General features: G+C 57.1%; 4 protein-coding genes across 4 annotated transcripts; 3 read left to right on the plus strand and 1 right to left on the minus strand.

The window, feature by feature from the left end:
• Nucleotides 1–225: 225 nt before the first annotated feature.
• Nucleotides 226–4,148, plus strand: GGS23DRAFT_583590 (uncharacterized protein). Its single transcript, XM_051517286.1, has 3 exons — nt 226–906; nt 956–1,276; nt 1,337–4,148. The coding sequence occupies exons 1-3, from the start codon at nt 838–840 to the stop codon at nt 3,500–3,502; spliced, it is 2,556 nt and encodes an 851-aa protein (XP_051368488.1). The 5' UTR covers nt 226–837; the 3' UTR covers nt 3,503–4,148.
• On the plus strand, nt 3,608–4,362 carry GGS23DRAFT_260314 (uncharacterized protein). Its single transcript, XM_051512348.1, has one exon. It carries the CDS (start codon nt 3,713–3,715, stop codon nt 4,316–4,318), a length of 606 nt encoding a protein of 201 aa, XP_051368489.1. The 5' UTR covers nt 3,608–3,712; the 3' UTR covers nt 4,319–4,362.
• Nucleotides 4,363–5,487: 1,125 nt separating this feature from the next.
• Nucleotides 5,488–7,016, minus strand: GGS23DRAFT_260431 (uncharacterized protein). Its single transcript, XM_051512349.1, has 3 exons — nt 6,645–7,016; nt 6,046–6,574; nt 5,488–5,981 (listed from the first exon to the last, which is right to left on the minus strand). The coding sequence occupies exons 1-3, from the start codon at nt 6,852–6,854 to the stop codon at nt 5,848–5,850; spliced, it is 873 nt and encodes a 290-aa protein (XP_051368490.1). The 5' UTR covers nt 6,855–7,016; the 3' UTR covers nt 5,488–5,847.
• Nucleotides 7,017–14,994: 7,978 nt separating this feature from the next.
• GGS23DRAFT_260867 (uncharacterized protein) lies at nt 14,995–19,869 on the plus strand. The gene is made up of 2 exons (XM_051512351.1): nt 14,995–17,747; nt 17,798–19,869. The coding sequence occupies exons 1-2, from the start codon at nt 15,182–15,184 to the stop codon at nt 19,768–19,770; spliced, it is 4,539 nt and encodes a 1,512-aa protein (XP_051368491.1). The 5' UTR covers nt 14,995–15,181; the 3' UTR covers nt 19,771–19,869.
• Nucleotides 19,870–20,048: the final 179 nt, after the last annotated feature.

A 20,048-nucleotide genomic window follows, 5' to 3' on the forward strand; every position in this document is an offset into this window, starting at 1 on the left:
AGGCATGTCTCGGCCGGGGAGCAGGTCAGGCAGCCGGTCAGGCACCTCTAGCTAGGGTCCTGTACCTTGTGTAAGAGGGGGAAAGGGGGGGTAGGAGGGGAGGTATCGTATGTAGGGGGTACCTGTAGGTGACCTGTAGGTGATTTGTAGGTGACAACGCATATTTACCGTCCACTTGCGTCGCCTCTCGTACACGTCCAACAGTTGCCTGTCGAGCAATACGACGTTGACTCAGGCTCGTGGTCTGCATCACGGCTAAAACTTCCACATTCAAACATCAGCATGATGCTCCAAAGCAGGCGGGAATGCGAGAGGCATAAGCTGTAACACCTCGAGCAGGTAGGTATTTGCTCGCGTCCCTTATTGCTTGCGGCCTCGCAGGTCCGACGGACGCCACCCAGAATCCCCCCACAACAATATTCGCCAACAGCAGCGCCAACAACACCATCCGCAGTATCATCATCCCCCCCTCCCCGCCCCCTTCTCCATCGTACCCCTCTCCCATAGCCCCCCTCGGCTGATGTGGCAGGCCCTGACTAGCCTGGGTAAACAGACACCTCTCTCGGGCATCGCTGCCCGCCGGTAAGTGGCCCGAGATAACGACGCTCCCGCAGCGACCTCGTGGCCGCATAGGCGATCGGGCCAATCAGCCACGACGGCAGCCTACCTGTCTACAGCACCGTCGCAGCGTCGAGAGGCACGTTCCATTCGCTGCCCGGCCACATGACCGGTCCTCCACGCACCGAGATATAAGAAAAGCAACGCCCCTCCCCGCCACGAGCTCCCGCCTCTCGCCGCCTGCTGCCTACCGCGTAGTAACCACCGCCGGTATTCTGCATGAAGATGGGAAACATATTCGGCGCTCCGAGCCAAGAGCCACCCCGACCAGAAACACCCCCAAATATAGTACGAGATTACCCCCACTCCTCGCGTTCCCTCGTTGACCTCCAACCAGTTCCAGTACCAGTATATACCCCGACACTTCGTAGAACGAGACTACTCGCCCCCCCGGGCCAGGCCGCGAGAAAACGACCGACAGCCCAGGACCCGGCCACCCTGTTTATATTTTGCTCGTGGCACCTGCGCGCGGGGAGACGCCTGTCGGTTCTCTCACGACCGGACTGCGACCCCCGCAGCCCCCCCTGCGCCGCCAAGGCATCGGGGAGTATGCCGGTTCTTTGCGAATGGGCACTGCAAGAAGGGAGATGCCTGCCTGTTTTTGCATTCTAAGGACGGCCTGGCGGGAGAGGGAGGTGGGCAGAGAGGAATGTTTGGGGTATGCCATCCTATGATGTCACCCAACCCCCTGATCCGCTGACGAGTTCGTGCGCTCTAGGATGATCTGTCCAGTGACAATTCCATCTTTGAGATCGGAGGGGCCTGGGTGACATTTGACAACGGGGCCACAATCTCCAAGGTATCCCTCCCTTCTGACTTCTCCGCCCTCCGTATCAGCAACCTTCCCCAAGCCAGCACGCTACGGTGGGTGATAGACTTGCTATCTGATGTGGGGGTATCGGTATCTCCCACGAACGTTAGAATCACGGGCCAGGACGCCAAGAGCGCCATCATCAGAGTCGAAGATCCCACGCTTGCTAAGACCATCTGCAACAAGCTGCGCACCTGCATCGCCTTTGCCGACATCGAGGCCAATCCCATACCCGTGCCCATGCCGCCGGGCTCGAGCCTCCACCAAGTCGACTGTAGGAGGGTGCGCTGTTCCTGGCACCGCCCATCTCGCACCGCACAGCTCTACTTCGAAACCGACAAGATAGCCTATCGAGTGCAGAGGAAATTCAATTGTGGCGAATACAAAATATCCGATTGCAGGCTCACGGCCAGCACGCCAACTAGGCAGGGCAGCCTAGAAAATCCGCAGTCCTGGGAGGTGAGGCTGACTGGCTTGCCTGGCACGGCAGAGGAGTCGGATCTCCTCGGCGTCATCTCTGTGCCCGACCGGCCTATGCTGGTTGACATGGGCGACCCAACCTACGTCTCTGACGCAGAAATAGAATCCGTCATCGTCAAGTCGATGCTGCTCGAGTTCGGGCCCTTGGAGTGGTGGGATGTGTCTGATAATGCGAAGGGCAAACGCGTCAAAGCTCAGGGGAGTTTCGTCGAGGAGCCCCACGCGCGAGATGCCGTATCCTCTCTAAACAATACGCCGCTGTCGTTCTGCGAGTCCGTAAGGCTCACACTGAGGCTGGTAACCTCGGCCAAATTCAAAGTGTCGACGCGAGTTTATAATGCTATCAGTGGTCTGCTCAATACGCAGAAGGCAGCTTGGGAAACCCAGCATTTACACTTCATCGCATACCCTCCTCGAGGCGCGTATCGTAACCTGAAATTGGAAGGCGAGAACCACCGGAGAGTGGCGGAAGCCAAAGAAGCCCTGGAACGCATAATCAGCGGCGAGGTTATGAGGATAGACGGGAAAGATCTCTGGTACGCCAACCTGGCCAGCGGTGGAGGAGAATCGAACAGGATTAAGAAGATAGAGAAGGATTTCGACGTCGTCATCACCCGCGATATGTGCAAGTCGCAGTTCCGATTCTTCGGCCCCCCGGAGAGCTACGAACCGGCCGCCCAAGCGCTCCAGGCACTCATCCACGAGCTCGATGCCAATTTGCACATAATCTACCTCAGTGCAGACGAGTCCGAGTGGGTATCCCGAGGCGGGCTCGGGACGCTCCGGCACCGACTCAACGGCGTCCCGTGCTGGGTCCTTCCGTCGTCTCGCAGGCGCTTATTCGTCCGTGGATCCCCGGACGACCGCGCCAGGGCCCAAGACATCGTCTATAACAGAGAGGTAGAGCCCGCGTTTACCAGCTCGTCCGAGCCGCAGTGTGCGATATGTTGGTGCGAGGCCGAGGAGCCCGTTCGCACCTCTTGTGGCCACTTCTACTGCGGCGCCTGCTTCGTCGACACGTGCCTGTCGGGGCCGCTGGACTCGCAGGATTTCTGCATCTCGTGCAAGGGAGACGAGGACAGGTGCAAGAACGCGTTCGCGCTGTCGGAGCTCCAGGAGCACCTGCCGTCGCAGGTGTTCGAGCAGATGCTCGAGGCGTCCTTCGCGTCGTACGTCCGGCGGCACCCGGCCGACTTCCGGTACTGCCCGACGCCGGACTGCAGCCAGATCTACCGGATCGCGGCGGGGGGCCGCGAGACGCCGGCGACGTTCACGTGCACGAGGTGCCTGGCGGCGGTCTGCCCGGCGTGCCACTGCGCGCACCCGGGGAGGACGTGCGCGGAGCACCGGGGCGACGCGACCGGCGGCTACGAGGCGCTGCACCGCATCAAGGCCGAGCTCGGCATCCAGGACTGCCCGCGCTGCGCGACGTCCATCGAGAAGACCGAGGGCTGCAACCACATGACCTGCCGCGGCTGCGGCATCCACATCTGCTGGATCTGCCTCGCCACCTTCCCCGTCGACAAGGACTGCTACTCCCACATGAACAAGATGCACGGCAACATACACGACAACCCCGTCCGCCGCATCTGAGTTGCGGCTCCCGCCGCCGGAGAGGCTGGCTAGCTAGCTAGCCGGCCGCGGGCACCCCGGTAAGGTTCCGGTCCCCCACTTCGCGTTATCCAGGCGCGCGTAAAGAATTGTAATAATAAGTAAAAAAAAAGAAAAATCTATCTCAAAGTCGAGGATCTTTTGGACAATTTGCGGGAGATCTGTGGCTATCTATGCCGGGCGGCGGACTGAATGCCCCCCTCCCCCCCCCCTTTTGGAGAGATTCTCGGAACAGGTCTAGGTGGGTACTGTCAGGTATTAAACACGGCCGAATTTGAACTGGAGGGAAAGAAGGAAAGAAAAAGGGGGGAAAGAACCACCACTCCTCTCTGCGCCATGTACTATACATCGCTGTGTAATATTAGGCAAGTGAGTGTACGCGGTGTGCTGGCGTGCCCCGTGTGCTCCGACGTCCTGATAAGCCGCCTCTGTTCTTGCTGCGGTGGCGGGGTGAAGTGGGAAAGGAACCCGCGCAAGTCGACGGGTCTAATAGGTACTGCTTGTACGAAACGTGGAAGCGAGGGTGTGCGCTTGTGCTTAATATGTGCACGTGGAGCGGCACCAGGGTCGATTGAAGACTTGAGGTTGAAGAAGAAGAGTCTATCGAGTTTATTAAAATACACTACTAAGTTGTTAGGAATGACCGTGCCGTCGTGGTGCGAGGCCGTGAGCTATTATAGGGAGAGTGTGTGTATATGTTGTGCGCACGCGGGGGTGTGCCAGCGAAAGCTATCGCCTCCTCAGCCATGTAGAATGCATCACCATGTATCTACGCCCCTCCTCCCTTATCCCCTTTAAATCATTGCGATACCTTTTTTACCCCCCCCCCCCCCGCTCCGCTGTAACCGCGGCTCCTCGTAATTCTCTCTCATCTCATCACAACATGGCGACGGCGACCACGCCCGCAGCAGCAGCAGCCAGGGCCCCGAGGCCGTGCTCCACACGCCCGGCGGCTGCCGTGACGATGGGCAGGCGGCTGCTCGTCGTGGAGGCCGCGGGCGGGGGCACGGCCGTGCTGGTACCGACGGAAGACGTCGGGTACGTGGGGACGCCACTGCTGCTCCCGTTGCCGGTGGGGTACGGCGGGGGCTTGGGGGTGGTGATGACGGTTGTCAGGCTGCTGTACGTGGGAACCGGCGTCGAGTACTCTTTCGGTGGAGTTGGGGTAACAGTAACAACCTCGGTGGAAGTGACAGGGCAGACGGTGGTGGTTAGCGGAATGGTCTCCGTGGTAGTGTACGGCCAAGACGTGACAGTGTACACCGTGGTGGTGTAGATAGTCGATGTCGTGTATTTCGTAGGTGTCGGATACTCCGTAGGGTATTCCGTAGGGTATTCCGTGGGGTATTCCGTGGGGTACTCTGTGGGGTACTCTGTGGGATACTCTGTGGGATATTCCGTGGGATATTCTGTGGGGGTGGTCGTCACAGGGCATACAGTCGTGGTAATAGGGATGGTTTTAGTCGTCACAGTCGTCTTGCCCGGGCAGTCTGGGACATCAGGAGGGCATGAAGTAATCGTGTAGATTGTCGTGCTGTAAATCGTAGAAGTAGTGTACTTCGTGGTGGAGCTCAAAGAGGGAGAGCTGACCGGGTACGAGGGAACACCCGGAGTAGGCGAAGAGACGCTCGAGCTAATCGGATAAGTCGGGTAGGGCGGGTAGGTTGGGTACCCTGGCGTGGAGCTCGACTCGTATGAGGATGAAGTCGCACTGCTGCTGGTCTTGGAGCTTGAGGTGGAGCTAATCGGGTAGGTCGGGTAGGTTGGATATCCCGGTGTAGAGCTCGATTCATACGATGAGGTCGCGCTGCTACTGCTGGCCTTGGAACTCGAGGTAGAGCTAACCGGATACGTCGGATATCCCGGCGTAGAGGAAGTCTCACTGCTGGTAGCCTTGGAGCTCGAGGTAGAGCTGATCGGATACGTTGGGTAAGTCGGGTATCCCGGTGTAGAGCTCGATCCATACGAGGATGAAGTCGCGCTGCTACTGCTGGCCTTGGAACTTGAAGTAGAGCTAACCGGATAAGTTGGATATCCTGGTGTAGAGGAAGTCTCACTGCTGGTAGCCTTGGAGCCCGAGGTAGAGCTGATCGGATACGTTGGATATCCTAAGGTGGAGCTAGATTCATACGACGATGAAGTGCTGCTGCTAGCCTCGTAGCTTGAAGTGGAGCTAACGGGGTAGGTTGGGTAGGTCGGGTAGCTCGGCGTAGAGCTCACCTCGGACGAGGATGAGGTGGAAGACTTGGTGGCCTTCGAGCTAGAAGTAGAACTCACTGGATACGTCGGGTAACCTGGCGTAGTAGAGCTTTCCTCATACGAAGAAGTCAAAGTGCTGCTGGCTTTTTCGCTCGAGGTTGAGCTGATAGGATAGGTCGGATAGGTCGGGTAGCCCGGTGTGGTAGAGCTTTCTTCGTATGAAGAAGTCGAAGTGCTGCTAGCTTTCTCGCTCGAGGTTGAGCTGACGGGATAGGTCGGGTAGCCCGGTGTGGAACTCTCTTCATACGACGACGAGGTTGACGTACTGCTAGCCGCGGAGCTTGACGTGGAACTAACAGGATAAGTCGGATAACCTGGAGTGGAGCTCTCTTCATACGACGAAGAAGTCGAAGTGCTGCTGGCTTTGCTGCTCGAGGTGGAGCTATTAGGGTAGGTTGGGTAGGTCGGGTAGGTCGGGTAGGTCGGGTACCCGGGAGTAGAGCTCTCTTTGGATGAAGACGAAGTCGACGTGCTGCTAACCTCGTAGCTTGAGATGGAGCTATTAGGGTAGGTTGGGTGGGTCGGGTAGGTCGGGTACTTGGGAGTAGAGCTCCCTTTGGATGAAGACGAAGTCGACGTGCTGCTAATCTCGTAGCTTGAGGTGGAGCTGCCCGGGTAGGTTGGATAGCCGGGGTAGGTCGGCGTGGACGACGTGCTGCTCACGGGGTACGTAAAGACATCTGAAGACGTTGACGTCGGCGTTGCCAAGCTTGAAGTGCTGGTCGCCGTGTGCGTGTAAGTGTACGTGATACACGAGCAAGCAGACGAAACAGCTTTGATGTCTCCATCACAGTTCTACCACATCCAGTTAGCAGCTGCTTGGAGTTGAGAGCTTCTAGGCTCAGGGGCTAGCCAACCAACTCACTTGGAACTCGGTCGGGATGGCGGCAGCCTCAGTCGTGGTGCTGGCCAAAAAGCTCAAACAAAACTGAGGTGCCAAGCGTTCAAACCGCACATCGATAAAGTTGCGGTAGCAGTTATCGGCTTCGCAGTTGGGATATTCCCAACGCCTAGACAAGGCATCAGACGTGCTAGCGAGCGCGAGAGCGCCAAGGCTCACGAGTGAGCTGCGCATCTTGGTGAAAAAGGCGTATTAGATTAAGGTATTATGACTGTCTCTAGCGAAGGACAGGAGCGATCGTGATCATTAATACCCGGCCGTTTCGCGCAAGTTTAAAACGAGTGACTTGGGCGATATGTTTATAGGTACGGCTAGGAGGATAACAAAAGGGGGTAGTTATGGAAGGCCGGTGATGGGGGATGGCAGAGGACTCCTTAAGTACGGGCAGAGTCACATCGTGCCGCGTCAGGTCTGGATGAATACTGTTGGCTGGGAGGCCAGTATCGACGTTCCATTTCCCGATGCTGCCATCCCAACCCCACAGGGCTTAACTGGTCCCCTACCATCTTCGCCGAGGGGACGAGTGGGCTGACGTTGAGGCTGGCGCAAACCACAGAACCATCTCAAGTCGAATACGACGAGAACACGAGCGAGTGAGCGATTTGCGCCACCGGCCGATTCCCATTGGTGCAAGGGAGACGAAGGTGAGGCCTGCCAGTTCGCCGCCGGCCAATGACCCCGGCCGACAGCGTGTCGAGAGCGACGCCATGTGTGCTGTCATCTAACAACCGAACTGGGATTGGCGCACAGAATGATTGGGCCATACCGGGCGGCCGATCCTACACAGTGGTTAGCGCATGCCGCAAGCGGAATCCCAAAATTAGAATCCTTTGGTCTCCACTCGAATACGATACACAACATCAACGGAGCCAGCGGAAGTATTGTATAGAAATCCTGCTGGCGGTGACCAACCGAGAGACAAAAAAGACGCACGGCATCGGCTCTAGTCTCTCGGAGCTTGGCCTGCGGCCGGGAGGCCTAGCGCGACTTCTCCACGCTTTCACGCTGGTTTTACGAGGTTGGTCCCCATAAGCTTAGCACGTCGACGGCCGGGTCTTTGTGGGCCAGCCGACCCGGATGGTGCCGGGCCAGGTAATAGCATCATGCTAATCTGGAATAGGAATCGGAAGCCGTCGACTGCCCTGAAGACGACTGCTACGCAAGAAAAGTGGCTGTCTGGTGTTAGGGGAGACTACGCACGAAAAGTGGCTGTCTGTTTTCGCAGGCAGGTGTTAGGGAAGACTAGGTAGGCGCAAGAAGTGGCTGTCTGGTGTTGGGGAAGAGGTCGTTAGGGAAAGGTTCGATCTTGTCGTCAATCAGCTCTCTTTCCACCGCCAACCTCTTCGTGCCACTCGTCCCACAGTACGATCATAGCGGTGACCCACCGCGATGTTTACTCGGATGCAGTGCTCACATCCAACCTAAGCGGCATGTCATGCAGGTCGCTTTGCTGGTTGCCGGGATGCACGGGGTGAATCGTGGATGTTGGCGTAGATACGAGGCGACCAACGACCTAGGCGAAGTAGTGTGTATATATATCTCCCCCTCTCTTCCTGGAGACGTTCTTGTTGGTGAAGGGACTCCCTTGCTAACTCTGCCATGTTCCCAAGAGCCATCGACCCGGGTAGGGCGACTGACGCGTGATGTGAGACAATCGAGGGGCTGGTTTAGATGCAGGCTTGGCTCCGGGGTTACGAGGTGAACGCCGTGCTCGATGGGCGAGAAGGCCTCCCGATGGCGGCCTCGCTACCCGACGTAACAGGCTATGTGCAGTGCAGCTTACGATTACCCCGACGTAGCCGTTCGCACCCTTCTGAGCATTCGAGAAGCTGTTTGCCTAGTGCGGAAGGGGGTGGCGGGCAATCGCTTACACGGTGGATGACGGTGCTTTTCTGATGTCGAGCCGATGCAGGTGGTTTGCGAGGTGGTTGGGAGGCGGACGTGGAGATAGCCATCGAGACGTAGGTAGAGAGAGGAAGAGGCTAGGAAAGGGATCTCGATTCTCCGACGATCCTATAGACGGTACGTACCTCACGAGCCGCTAGCAGGATGCCTGGACATACCTAAGTAGGCAAGAAGTTGCGGGAGGCAGTGCCGTCGTGCCTGCCCACCACTCGTCCTCTTTGTTATTGTGACGTAATTTCGCCCGCACGAGATGACATGTCCGGTATATTCGATATACCTATTCGATGCATTCGATATATACAATGCATCTGATATGTCGGCACCTAGCTGGCGTTGCAGTATCGGGCAGCCCACGGATATCGCATAATGCGTCGATTTGCACTTACCAGGCACTCTTCTCACTGCGTCCTGCTCTCATCTGCGCATGCACCGCTTACCTACCTCCTCCTCTACTTAGTCCTGGCGGACAATTCACCCTCCCCCTCCCGCCTTTCCCCCCATCTCCGTCCTCGTCTGCTGTAGACGAAAAGCTAGCGCTAGCTATTGACCCATTACCGTAGCACGATGTCTCTCTCGTTGGCGGAGAAAAGAGAGAGAAAAAACGAAAGACAAGAAGACCCAAGCTACCTATGCAAGATATACGAGGTCTCAGTCCCACCCGGAGGGGAAAGCCATGGCGGCAGCATCAACTCCATTCGATAAGTGGTGGGCGCCCTGCATGCTACGTAGCATCACCTGCATACCTCTCATACTAAGAGCACTTCTGCGCTATATACCTGCTTGCTATCACAGACTGGCTTGGCCTCCCTGCTCCGCCACCAACCTCCCCGCAATTGTGAGCTGCTTGCTGTTGGCCGGCTCGCGGCCAACGCCAACACCTACCTACTTACTACTCGTACTCGCTCGCTCGGCTTGCGCACTTTCCGTCCTATTCTTACCTGCGTCTTACTCTCGTCGAGATAAGAGGCAGCCGTCTTCGCATCAGCCGCTGACTGGACCAGCATTTGCCCAGGCCCCGTTGACCGCCGGGTGAGAGAGGCGGAGACAGCCGGAGCGGTGTTAGGAGTACTAGCCGATGCCGACTCAGCCAGCACGAGCGGTCGCCCCCGCGGGCGGGCGGCCACCCCAGCTGCTTGACCCCTCGGCCAGGAGGCACCGCGCGGCCTGGGGGGCGGCGGCCGCTGCAAGTAATAACCCGCGATCGCAGGTCCCGCAGGCCCCGAGGCCTGGCAGGCCATATGCACACGCGTATGCCTACCTCCGCACTTGGACGTACGCGCCGCACGCTAGAGGCCGGGATCCGACCCCCCCTCCCCGCTGCCCCTCCCTCCTCTTAGGATGTCCCGCGCTGGTGGATCGCCATCCTGCCGGGGGCATCGCGTCCCGGGAAATGATAGTCGGTGTGGAGACTCTAGGGTGTTTCGCCGTCGCGCACGAGGTGCCCCGAGCCGCGGGTGCGGGCTTCGTAAGGAGAAGAGGGGGGCGTGCAGCCGCTGAAATACTATAACGCCGGCCAGGGCGGGCGGGTGTTTCGCCGTAACCTACTTCGCGGCGCCAGCTACACGTGTCTCGGCTGGTCCCGACGGTACCGCATCGAGCTTGATTAGGGAGGGACCTAGAAGCGACAGCGGCCCATTTGAGACGAACGGCTTCTGTCAGACCCCGTGGAGGGCTGGCTTCTCTGGTTGACCCGAGACACTACGAAACCCATGTTTCCGTGGGTGGCGTTGAGAACCTCACAGCTCATTGCAGTCCCCTTGAATGGTAATAACGAACCTTCCGGCTGCCTTCGCGAGCCTTCATTGACCTGATTTTGAGGCGGATGGGGGAGGGGGAAGGGGGATCGCGTCGGAGCGTTGCCGAGACACATGCTGCACACATCGCAAGTGTGTAGGCAGCCGCCGACGAGGTCCGCAGGCCCCTCAGCTATGTGGGCGGTGTACTGTTCGACGGAGGTGAAGCTAGAGCGGTGGTGCAATTACGATGCGTGCGTGACCAGACTCGAGACAATTCAGCGTGTGTCAAACGGGTGCAGCCCATATATCGCCCCGCCCGCGCTCGGATACGTGTGCTAAGCTGATTCCATACTATGTACCTACGTAGTACGCATGTTTATGGTAAACGGGCAGAGAGCGGGACGAGGGCACAGAGAGATCTGCTTGGCCGGGGGAGTTGTTACCTATTATAAGACCACCTAATAAACCGAAATTGTAGGTTTCAACTCGGAATGCTGAGACTGCAAGGAGATCGTGGGGTGGAGACGGCGTGCCTCATTAACCGATATCTTATACCCTTAATAAAGCCATCGACTATGATCTGATCCGAAGCAAAACCGGGTACGAAAGTAGGAGGTATGCAGGCGGTAGAACCGAAAATCGTCCGAATAGGGCCCGCGTACCTACATACACATGGGCACACCGTTTGTATGTTTTGCGTGCCAATCGTTCTAGCCGCGCTTCATCCCCTGGCCTGGTCCTCCTTTGCGCCGGCTGCGAAGAGCCAGGCCAGGGGGGGGGAGGGGGGCAGCAACGAGACCTGGTCTATCGGTGAACGTTTGTCCAGGTTGACTTATCTTGCTTCATTACCTGGACCACAGGGGAGGCGTCAGAAGAGCAACAGGTTTATGTTCGTCTCGCCTGCGGTGCGACGACTAGACAAGCCATTTTTACAGTAAGGCCGTACAACACGAGTGAACGAAGCCCGACACGACCGTAGGCCGATTCCCTGCGGGTAAATACCTGCCTTCGATGTCTACCACTCTCTCGTTGCCGATCATCGACGGACGACGGCAGCAGCGCTTATCCCCGTCCCCGCGTAACAAGAGAAATCCAGGTCGGCAGATGGCCGAGCGTTGCTGTCGAATCAAAGCTGTCTGCGCCGTCTCCGGGTGACGATCAAGATGCGCATCGCCAACGTAACATCGAGTTCTACGTACGGATATATTGCCCCTGAGCGCTGCACGAGCCGACCCAGGCCCGGCCTTTTCCTTTTCGAGCTATCGCTTTCACCCTTTCAGATGCATGATGCAGCGCTCGAGTCGGCAGGTGAAACAGTGAGGTGGTCCGGGATTGGCCGTAACCTAGCGGTCCCTTGACGGGGACTTGGCGACGAAGGGGATGTGGTGCACTCCTATGCAATTGTTGCGTCTATTAGCCTCTCCTGTCTATATTACTGCGGTACTATGTTGAATGCCGGCGCATGGCAGATGCCCAGCTAAGGATATAATTGAAGGTTCGGCGCAGCGCCGCGCGCGTCGAGACGGGGATACGGAAATTAGAAGAGACAGAGGCAAAGACGGAGAGAGAGAGAGAAGAGAAGGCCGACTGTATATGTATACATACACACGTGGGAAAAGTTCCCTAGCGCAGATGCAAAAGACGAAAGTCGACAGCCCGTTGGATGGTCAGGGGGGATTTTATCGCGAAGGCGTGAGAAGATGAGATGGACACCAGGAACGGGTGGGCGACGGGCAACGGACAGACTTACACGTAGGTATATAGATGGGGCCACCCCACGCGGCTTCTAGGGTTCAGGGGTGCCAAGTTCTTGGTGCTCTGGGCGCGATACAGGTACCTCTGTTATTATGTAGGTACCGATAACAAGTAGATTTTATGTTCAGGTACGAAGTAGGTACCTACTATATATTGTCCGGCATGCTGCCTGTTGTCATGTTAGATAATTCCTCCACTAGAAAGGTGCGGATTGCCTTTGGTGTCGGCAGAGTTAGGATTGCCTGACCCTGGTTTTTATCCTACAACTTTCCGAGAGCTCCAGAGACACCCGATTGCCCGCGATACCTCCCCATTTCATCCAATGTGCGGAACTACTCATAGTCGCCTCGACACGCCTCGGGCACCTTACTGCATAGCGTATGAACGATGATGTCGCGTTTGCTGCGGGTAGTGAGGGTTAGTGTCCCCGGCATCCTTGGTTGGCCAACTAAGCAATCTAGATCTAGATGCTCAAATAGATATGCGACAAGGAAGCGGTACGGAAGCGAACAGGGCGCCTCGAGTGACATTGTGGGAGACAAAAGAAGAATCTTATCAGCGAAATCCCCAGTCTCGTCATCAGTAGGCAGGGCAGAGGGGGATAACTCTCTCCGAACCCGACGCGGCAGAGACAGAGACAAAGATTATCTAGGGGGTAGTCTATACGAGTTCAATGTCTGCGTCTACGAGCTGCCTACCTCCCTAGGGTACCTAAGTAAGTACCTATCTAGTGGCAATCTTCTCTTACAGAAGGTCATCCTCAGGCATCTAGGTACCTAACCTGGCAGCAGGTAGGTTGGTTGGTACCTGGTAGGAAAGGTGGGCAGGTAGTTGCTTTTACAATCTGACCAGATCTGCTCGCGCATGCTGACAGGGACGCGGCTTGTGCCGGATGGCCAGTTCCATCTGGAGCTGTCTTGGAGGAATCAAACATCGCTCAGAGGTTTGGATGGGGATTCGAGGTCCACCGCGCCCTGTGTCTCGAAGTTTGGGGTGTTAGGGGTGTCTGCGCAATCTCACGGCATATCCGGATTCGTCGTCTGCCTCACCACACACTCGCCCATCAGTTGTCGACGCAAGCGTTGGGCCTAGGGCGTGCGTCTGCTATCGGCGGCGCATATTAGGCGCTCGCGGTGCCGACTGCATCTGCACCCTAGGTAAATGTGTCGGTATTCGCGAGATAGGTAGGTAGCTACCCGGATAGGCAGAGAGACGTGTTGTCGGCGTGTGTGCGTATATTATACGCGCATAACCCGTAAGGATTCCCCGGCCGTCTTGCTGGACGTAGCGGATGACAGACAGTACGACGCGATCAAAGTGCCGAGCTGGAAGACCTCCCCCTTTGGGTGAACGGCCTTATTGATAGCGTCCATGCTAAGCAGCTCCTTAGGACGTCAGCCGCCCGTCGCGAGAGTTGACATGGCAGATAAGCGCAGCCGTGCAACGGGAGAGCATGAGTATCGTTGATTGAGGCCATCGATGCGCTTCTACCTAATGTAGTGGGATCGTAGGGGCTTGTAGATGTACCTACATACCTCCTAGGCCACGGTTCTGCTGCGTAGCGGCGCAGGTATGTACATAAGATACCTCCTAGGTATGTTCTTTGTGGGGTAAGACGTACCTGGGTACTATCAGAGGCTATCAGCACAGGCCCCTGCGGTCGCGGTGTCAGTCTGAACCGGGGCTGCGACCTCTCGTCCAATCAGCTGCGATCAACCCCTGACGGAGAAGAGCAGGCTTCTTCGGTACCTGTCATTGAGTACGTACCCAGATAGACGTGTACACATAACTGTCACATAGGTACATGACTGTATTGATATATATATATAGGTAGGTACCTAGGAGATAGACAAGAACCTTCGCTCGACGCGGCCAATGGCCAACCATACCTCGCCGTCGCCTCCTGGATGCTAGGCCCGACAACCCAACTGGCGATTCGACCCAACTTGTCGCAGATCGCAGAAGGATACCAGATGGGTACGCAGTTCGCCCAGCAGAGGTGCAGTGACGGACCCCTATTTCTTCATGTACCCCAGAAGTAACCCGTGCGCAAGTTGTGTGTGTGGTGTGTGTGGTGTGTGTGGTCCACGACTCCACCGCCGATTCCCCCCTATGCTAGGTATACCATTGATATAGCTACCTAAGGTAGGTACCTAACCTGCCTACCCAGACCTACCTACCTATGTTCCAATTATATGCTGTGGAAATGAATGCGTCGTGCGCGTACTCGTACAGCCAGGTAATAGGACTAGGACGTGTATTGTAGGGGTGTGTGATGCATCAACGTACCCGACGTATGCACTAATATGTATGCACGCAACCACGGCCTCCCTCTCTCCCTCCCTTCTCCTCTCCAGAGAAAAGTCCCCTATCCTGCTTCCTGCTTCAAATGTCTTCCACTTCCGTACGTCTCTCCACCCGACAAAAACCGGGCAGAACATCCTACACCCAACATCCCATTCCCTTCCGTTCTGTTTCCGCTTCCATGTTCTTCTCTTCCCCCAGATACTTGACTGGCCCGAGGGAGTCTTGACCGGGCTCTTTTTCTTCTCTTTTTTTGTTCTCTTTTTTCTTTCCCCCTTCTCCTCGCTCGCTTGACCAATTGCACCCTCCGAATCGAATCCGTACCAACACGACGTTCCGTCGCTCACTCATTTTAATACCGGTAATACGTTTTCCTAATTGCAGATACGATCAGCCTGACAAGGATCTCTCATGCGCGACGGCTCTTCTCCCCCCCCCCTTTCATGTCGTCCCTCTTCTCCCCCAATCTGATAGCGGTCCTGTCTCCGGCGTAGCTGGCGAACCCGACCGACAATATCAACCCGTGTGTGCCCGCGCGGATCCCATCTTGGCCGACATACACTGGGCCTCCTGGAGGATTGGCAGGAGTTGCTTGCGTCGACGTGACCAAAGGATGGTAGACTAAGGCCAATTACCGCAGGTACACACACCACCTCTGCATTTTTTCTATTTTCGGTCTGCCCCCCGTCTTTCCCGCCGTCGGGTTGCTGGTGGTTGTGTGCTGCGTATGGCAGCCCCCCGTTTCTGCTGTCATCCAACCTAGACCCGTTCATCGCGAAGCCGACCAATCGACGCCTCGCCATGCATTCCTCCGAAAATGGTCGACGGGCCCAGCGCCTGCGTCCGGATTTGAATATCAACACCTCAGGCACCTCCACTCGCAGCCGCGAATCTATGCCCCCGTTGCCTCTCACGCCCCCGGCTCGCAAGCCTCCCACCTCCGCCAAAGGGAAGCCGCCCCTATCCAGCAGCCGGGCCTTTCGACAGACCCCGTCGACTGCCACTTCGGTCAACTCTGAGGAGTCTTTCCTCGACAACAGTTCGCCTATCGAGAGGGCCACCGAGCCCGACCTCGCCGATCTTCCCCGGGGCAGGAATCCGAGAGATTCCCACGACCTGTCCCTGCCCGCCCGCCAGTTCACCCGCGACTCGCTCGTGACGAACATGCTGACCTCCCTCGACCAATTCTCCCTGGGACAGCTGCACACGCCTACGACTAATATGTTTGAGGATGACGAGGCTGCCGGAGGATCGAGAGACGACTATTCCAAGTATATGTCGAGCGCGTCCCGTTCCAATCGCATGTGGAGTTCGGGTGTAGGCCACGGTCACGGATACAGTTGCAGCTCCGACATCGAGGGTACCGACGACGGGGCGAGTAGGTTATCCGGCCAATTCTCGAGGGGGCGGCGTAGCAACAGCAGTTCCGGCTTTCAATCCGGCTTGGGGAGAATCAATAGTTTACGCGAGCGTGGTTACCCCGGTACGGGCGGCGCGCGTGTGCTGCATTCGAGAGGGGGCAAGACGAGTAAAAGCAGCAGTACCAACAGCATTGACGGAGGAGGCTACTCCCAGGCCATCAACACCCAACGAGCGGCACACGGCCTGGGTGGGCGGTCGTCGAGCTTCGACTACGGACAGCGACCGTCTCTAAATTCCCCCAGTGCCTGGAAGACCGAGTTCAGCAACACGTTCCTTGTAGACGAGTACGAAGCGGCTCCCACGCCGACGGTGCCCGTCGGCCCCAGGCGCATAAACATGCCGACCTCTCCCGCCGGGCCGCCCCCAGCACCCCGGGAGCCGGAGTCGCCACCTGATCGGAAGAAGTCTACTACGAGGTCGAGGAGCGGTACCGCACGGACAAACCAGTCGAAGTATAGTACCACGCGTGAGCGTGAGGCGCCTCCTCCGTTACCTCCGATCGATATGGACTCGGCTCCTGCGCCACACATCGGGTACGAGAAGTCGAAGGAGTTGTTGCATGGCCCTCAAGGATCAGCACCTCCGGTAAAAGAAAAGCAGGGCTTCTTCAGCAGATTTTTCGGCTCATCTCGGGGCAATAACGCGAGCGCCCCCGATATTAGACTCTCCCAAGGCGCACCCTCGTCGGCAGAGGCTGTCGCAAATAAATTGCAACATGTTGCATCCCAGACGAAGGCTCAATCTACTCCACCGTCTCGGGACTCCCAGCGCCCCCCAAATCAACCCCATCATGTCATTCAAAAGAAGTCGTCCTTTTTCCGGAGAAGGAAGAAATCTGTGGCCGAACCACCCGTCCCGGCGCCGCCGATACCCACGTCTATGGAGATTAATAGGATCAAGGAGCAGTCGGTTACCGTGCGCGAATCTAGCCCATCTAGTTTGCGCGAGACGATGAGCCCGTATCTTCAGCAGGATCGGACCCCCTTGTCTGGCAGCCTACCTCCCCTGGAGCGCGAGAATTCGTCGCGAGCCCTCGGTTATGAGTCCCAAGACGAGGAGAAAGGCCGCAGAACGCGTGGTTTCTCACCCGATTACGAACCAAGCGCGAGTGCCACCATTAGGACCGTGAAATCTACGTCGGCTTTGAGAAATCACGAATCGACCCGGAGGCGGACACAGATGGAGTTAGCGATGCATGAGCTTCCCGAACTACCCGCGAAGAAGGGCGTCGAGGGTCGCGACGCTACATTTTTCCACGATAGTAGTGACGAAGGCGAAAAGCCGCGGCCAGCAGTCGAGCAGAGGCAGCACCGCCAAAATACCGGATCTTCACCAGTGACCAATGGGCCGAGGGGTGAGACTGCCGGCCCCGAGGCACGGGAGCCGCAGATGGCTAGCAATGGGGAATTCCCAAGACCCCAACCCTCACCGAGCTTGCTATTCCAGGAAAACGGCACAATCGAGGAGGAGGACCATGGGTTAGATCCTAGGCAGGCTAGCAACAGCCGCCAGGCTCCGAAGAGGACCTCGACTTGCCCTGGCCCGCTCAACAAGATGGTTGGTAGCTTACCCAGTGTCACGATAGACAGCGTAGAAACCAGCTCGAAGGCTACGGGGTCACCGCTAGATGAGCCTGAAGTAACGGTAGGAGAGCCCACAGAAGACGATCGCCAAAAAGCGCAGAGAATCTTCGACGGAAATGAAGACTTCATCCAGAAAGAGAAGGCTGCTGCGTGGATGGGAGAAGAGGGTCTGGTAAGACAACGGACTTTACGCGCATACATGGATCTTTACGACTTCGAGAATCAAAGCGTTCTTAGTGCGCTCCGACAAGTATGCACTCGTCTCGTCTTCCGAGCCGAGACGCAACAGGTCGACCGGATACTCGTCGCATTCTCCAAACGATGGTGCGACTGCAACCCCAATCACGGGTTCAAGGACATTGGTAAGTAAGCCGAGCTGCGGCCTAGGAATGCAGCTGACCACATCTCGCAGATGTAATTCATACGCTGTGTTACTCTATCATGCTCCTGAATACCGATCTGCACGTCGCAGATATCGATCAAAAGATGACGAGGAGCCAATTTGTCAAGAATACTATGACCACCATCAAGCACGCCATTGCCGACTCTCTTCCCGAGGGATTCGACCGGGCCAGTATCCTACCGGGGAAGTCGACCTTCCTGAATCCCGCCGAGGCAGAAACCGTCGTGCCGCCCGAGCCAGAGTCGGAACGGCCTAGCTGGAGGTATTCCTTCAAGCCACCGCCACGATCGGACTCGTCTACGGGTAATTACTCCGACGGGCTGGTTGATAGCTGCGGTCCGCTGGTCAAGACGCCCTTCGAGGGCAACATGAAAGCTTGGACGCAACAAGTCGAGTTGGTCTTGAAGGATGTTTACACGTCTATCCGTGACGAAAGGCTCCCTCTCTTCGGGGCCGAGCAAAACAACCCCCACAGCCAAGCGCAAAACAGCTTAACCGTCATGGGTATGCTTAAACGTAGCCCGAGCGTGCTTTCAAAGGCGCCTTCCGAGGGCTATATTTCGACCCGCGGCCGGGTGAACGACCCGACGCGGCCTCCTGGCAGTCGGTGGAATTCGAAGAGTCGGTCGCGACCACGATTTACCGCTAACGGAGTCTCGTCGAGCCGTACCAGTTTTGAGGACATGAACTCGATCTGGAGTCCTGCTACCTCGTCGGCGACATGGAGCCGGTATTCTTTGGGCAGGACTCAGACTTCGATGTCTATGGACTCATTTGGTTCTTACCCGCAAGGCGACTACCAACAATCCATCGGTTTTGCCAATGCCCTCAGCCAGGCCATCATCCGCGAGGATCTTCCGCCGGGCACCAGTGGACAGTCTATTATTAGTGATGATCTGTCAAGTGCTCAGCTTCTAGAAGACGAGTCGCTCGAGCTTTCCGGGCCTCCCTGGATTAAGGAGGGCCTCGTTATTCACAAGCACCACCTCGACGGAATGGACAAGAAGGCTAAGGAGCGTAATTGGACGGAGGTGTTCGCTGTTGTCCAGAAAGGGACGATGAGTCTGTTCTCGTTTTCTACCAAGTCGATGCGTCAAAAGGCCCGCTCCGGTCGCAAGCCACCCGTCGGCGGCGTCGTCGGCGGCGGAAACTGGCAGGAAAACGCCACCAACGTTGGCACGTTCTCGCTCCGGCAAACCCTCGCATCAGCTCTTCCACCACCTGGCTACTCGCGAAGCCGACAGCACGTGTGGGCGCTCAGCCTCCCCACCGGCGCCGTCCACCTCTTCCAAGTTGGCACGCCGGAGATAAGCAAGGAGTTCGTCCTCACGGTAAATTACTGGAGTTCTCGGCTGAGCACACATCCCCTCGTCGGCGGCGTTAGTAATATCGAGTATGGCTGGAGCGACGCCGTCATCAACAGCGCCCTGATCACTGCGGTCAACGACACGGTCATGCCACCGCGTCCCGGCAGCGCCGCGGCGGGCCGCTCCAGCATGCACAGTCGCCAGAACAGCATTCCGAGCAGCATTCGCTCGTCATTTGACGTTGGCGGCTCCTCCCGAGCGAAGCTCCCGGGCGACCGTATCCATATTGCCGATTGGGCGCCGCCAGCACAGTCATTACGCCCCAGCACGTGCTCGGAGGCGGAGCAGCTAGAAACCCTAGAAGCCTACGTTAGATCCATCGAAGAGGATCTGAAGAGACATAACCAATTGCGGTCTCCCATGCTTCTAGCATTCACACCACGTGGCCAAAACGCGACCAAGGCGATGACTAACTGGGAGCGGAAGAGTAGCTATCTTCTGCGTGAAATCGTCAAGTTCAGGACCTACGTCGATTGCTTACAGCACGCTAAGGCGAGACGAGTGGAGATCTACGGCGAGCGCGACGTTGCCCGACGTGCCATGGAGGGCGACGGCCTTAGCGATAGCGCCAGCATGCAAAGCCTGGAGGAAGACACGATGTTAGCGGTTCAATAGAAGGTTAGAGCTCTCAGGCTCTCTGCCGAAAGAAGGATACGAGAAGCCTTATGTTTTTACATCTTTATTCACGTCCGACTAAACGCTGGTATTAGTCCGTCGCGACGGCCAGTGGAGCGAAGCGGAGAAAAAAAAAACAGATGAGTCCCACGACGGGACAGAAAGGAAGTTTTCACTTTGTAGCATAATTAGCAGGCCATGCGGGAGCTTGATACCCACAGACTGGCTCGCGCTCGGATCGTCGTCACTTTCACTTTCTCTTTCTCTTACCGCTGTAT

This window comes from Durotheca rogersii (assembly GCF_024521655.1).
Source record: "Durotheca rogersii strain YMJ 92031201 chromosome Unknown GGS23scaffold_28, whole genome shotgun sequence".
In the NCBI taxonomy this organism is placed as follows: Eukaryota; Fungi; Ascomycota; class Sordariomycetes; order Xylariales; family Xylariaceae; genus Durotheca; species Durotheca rogersii.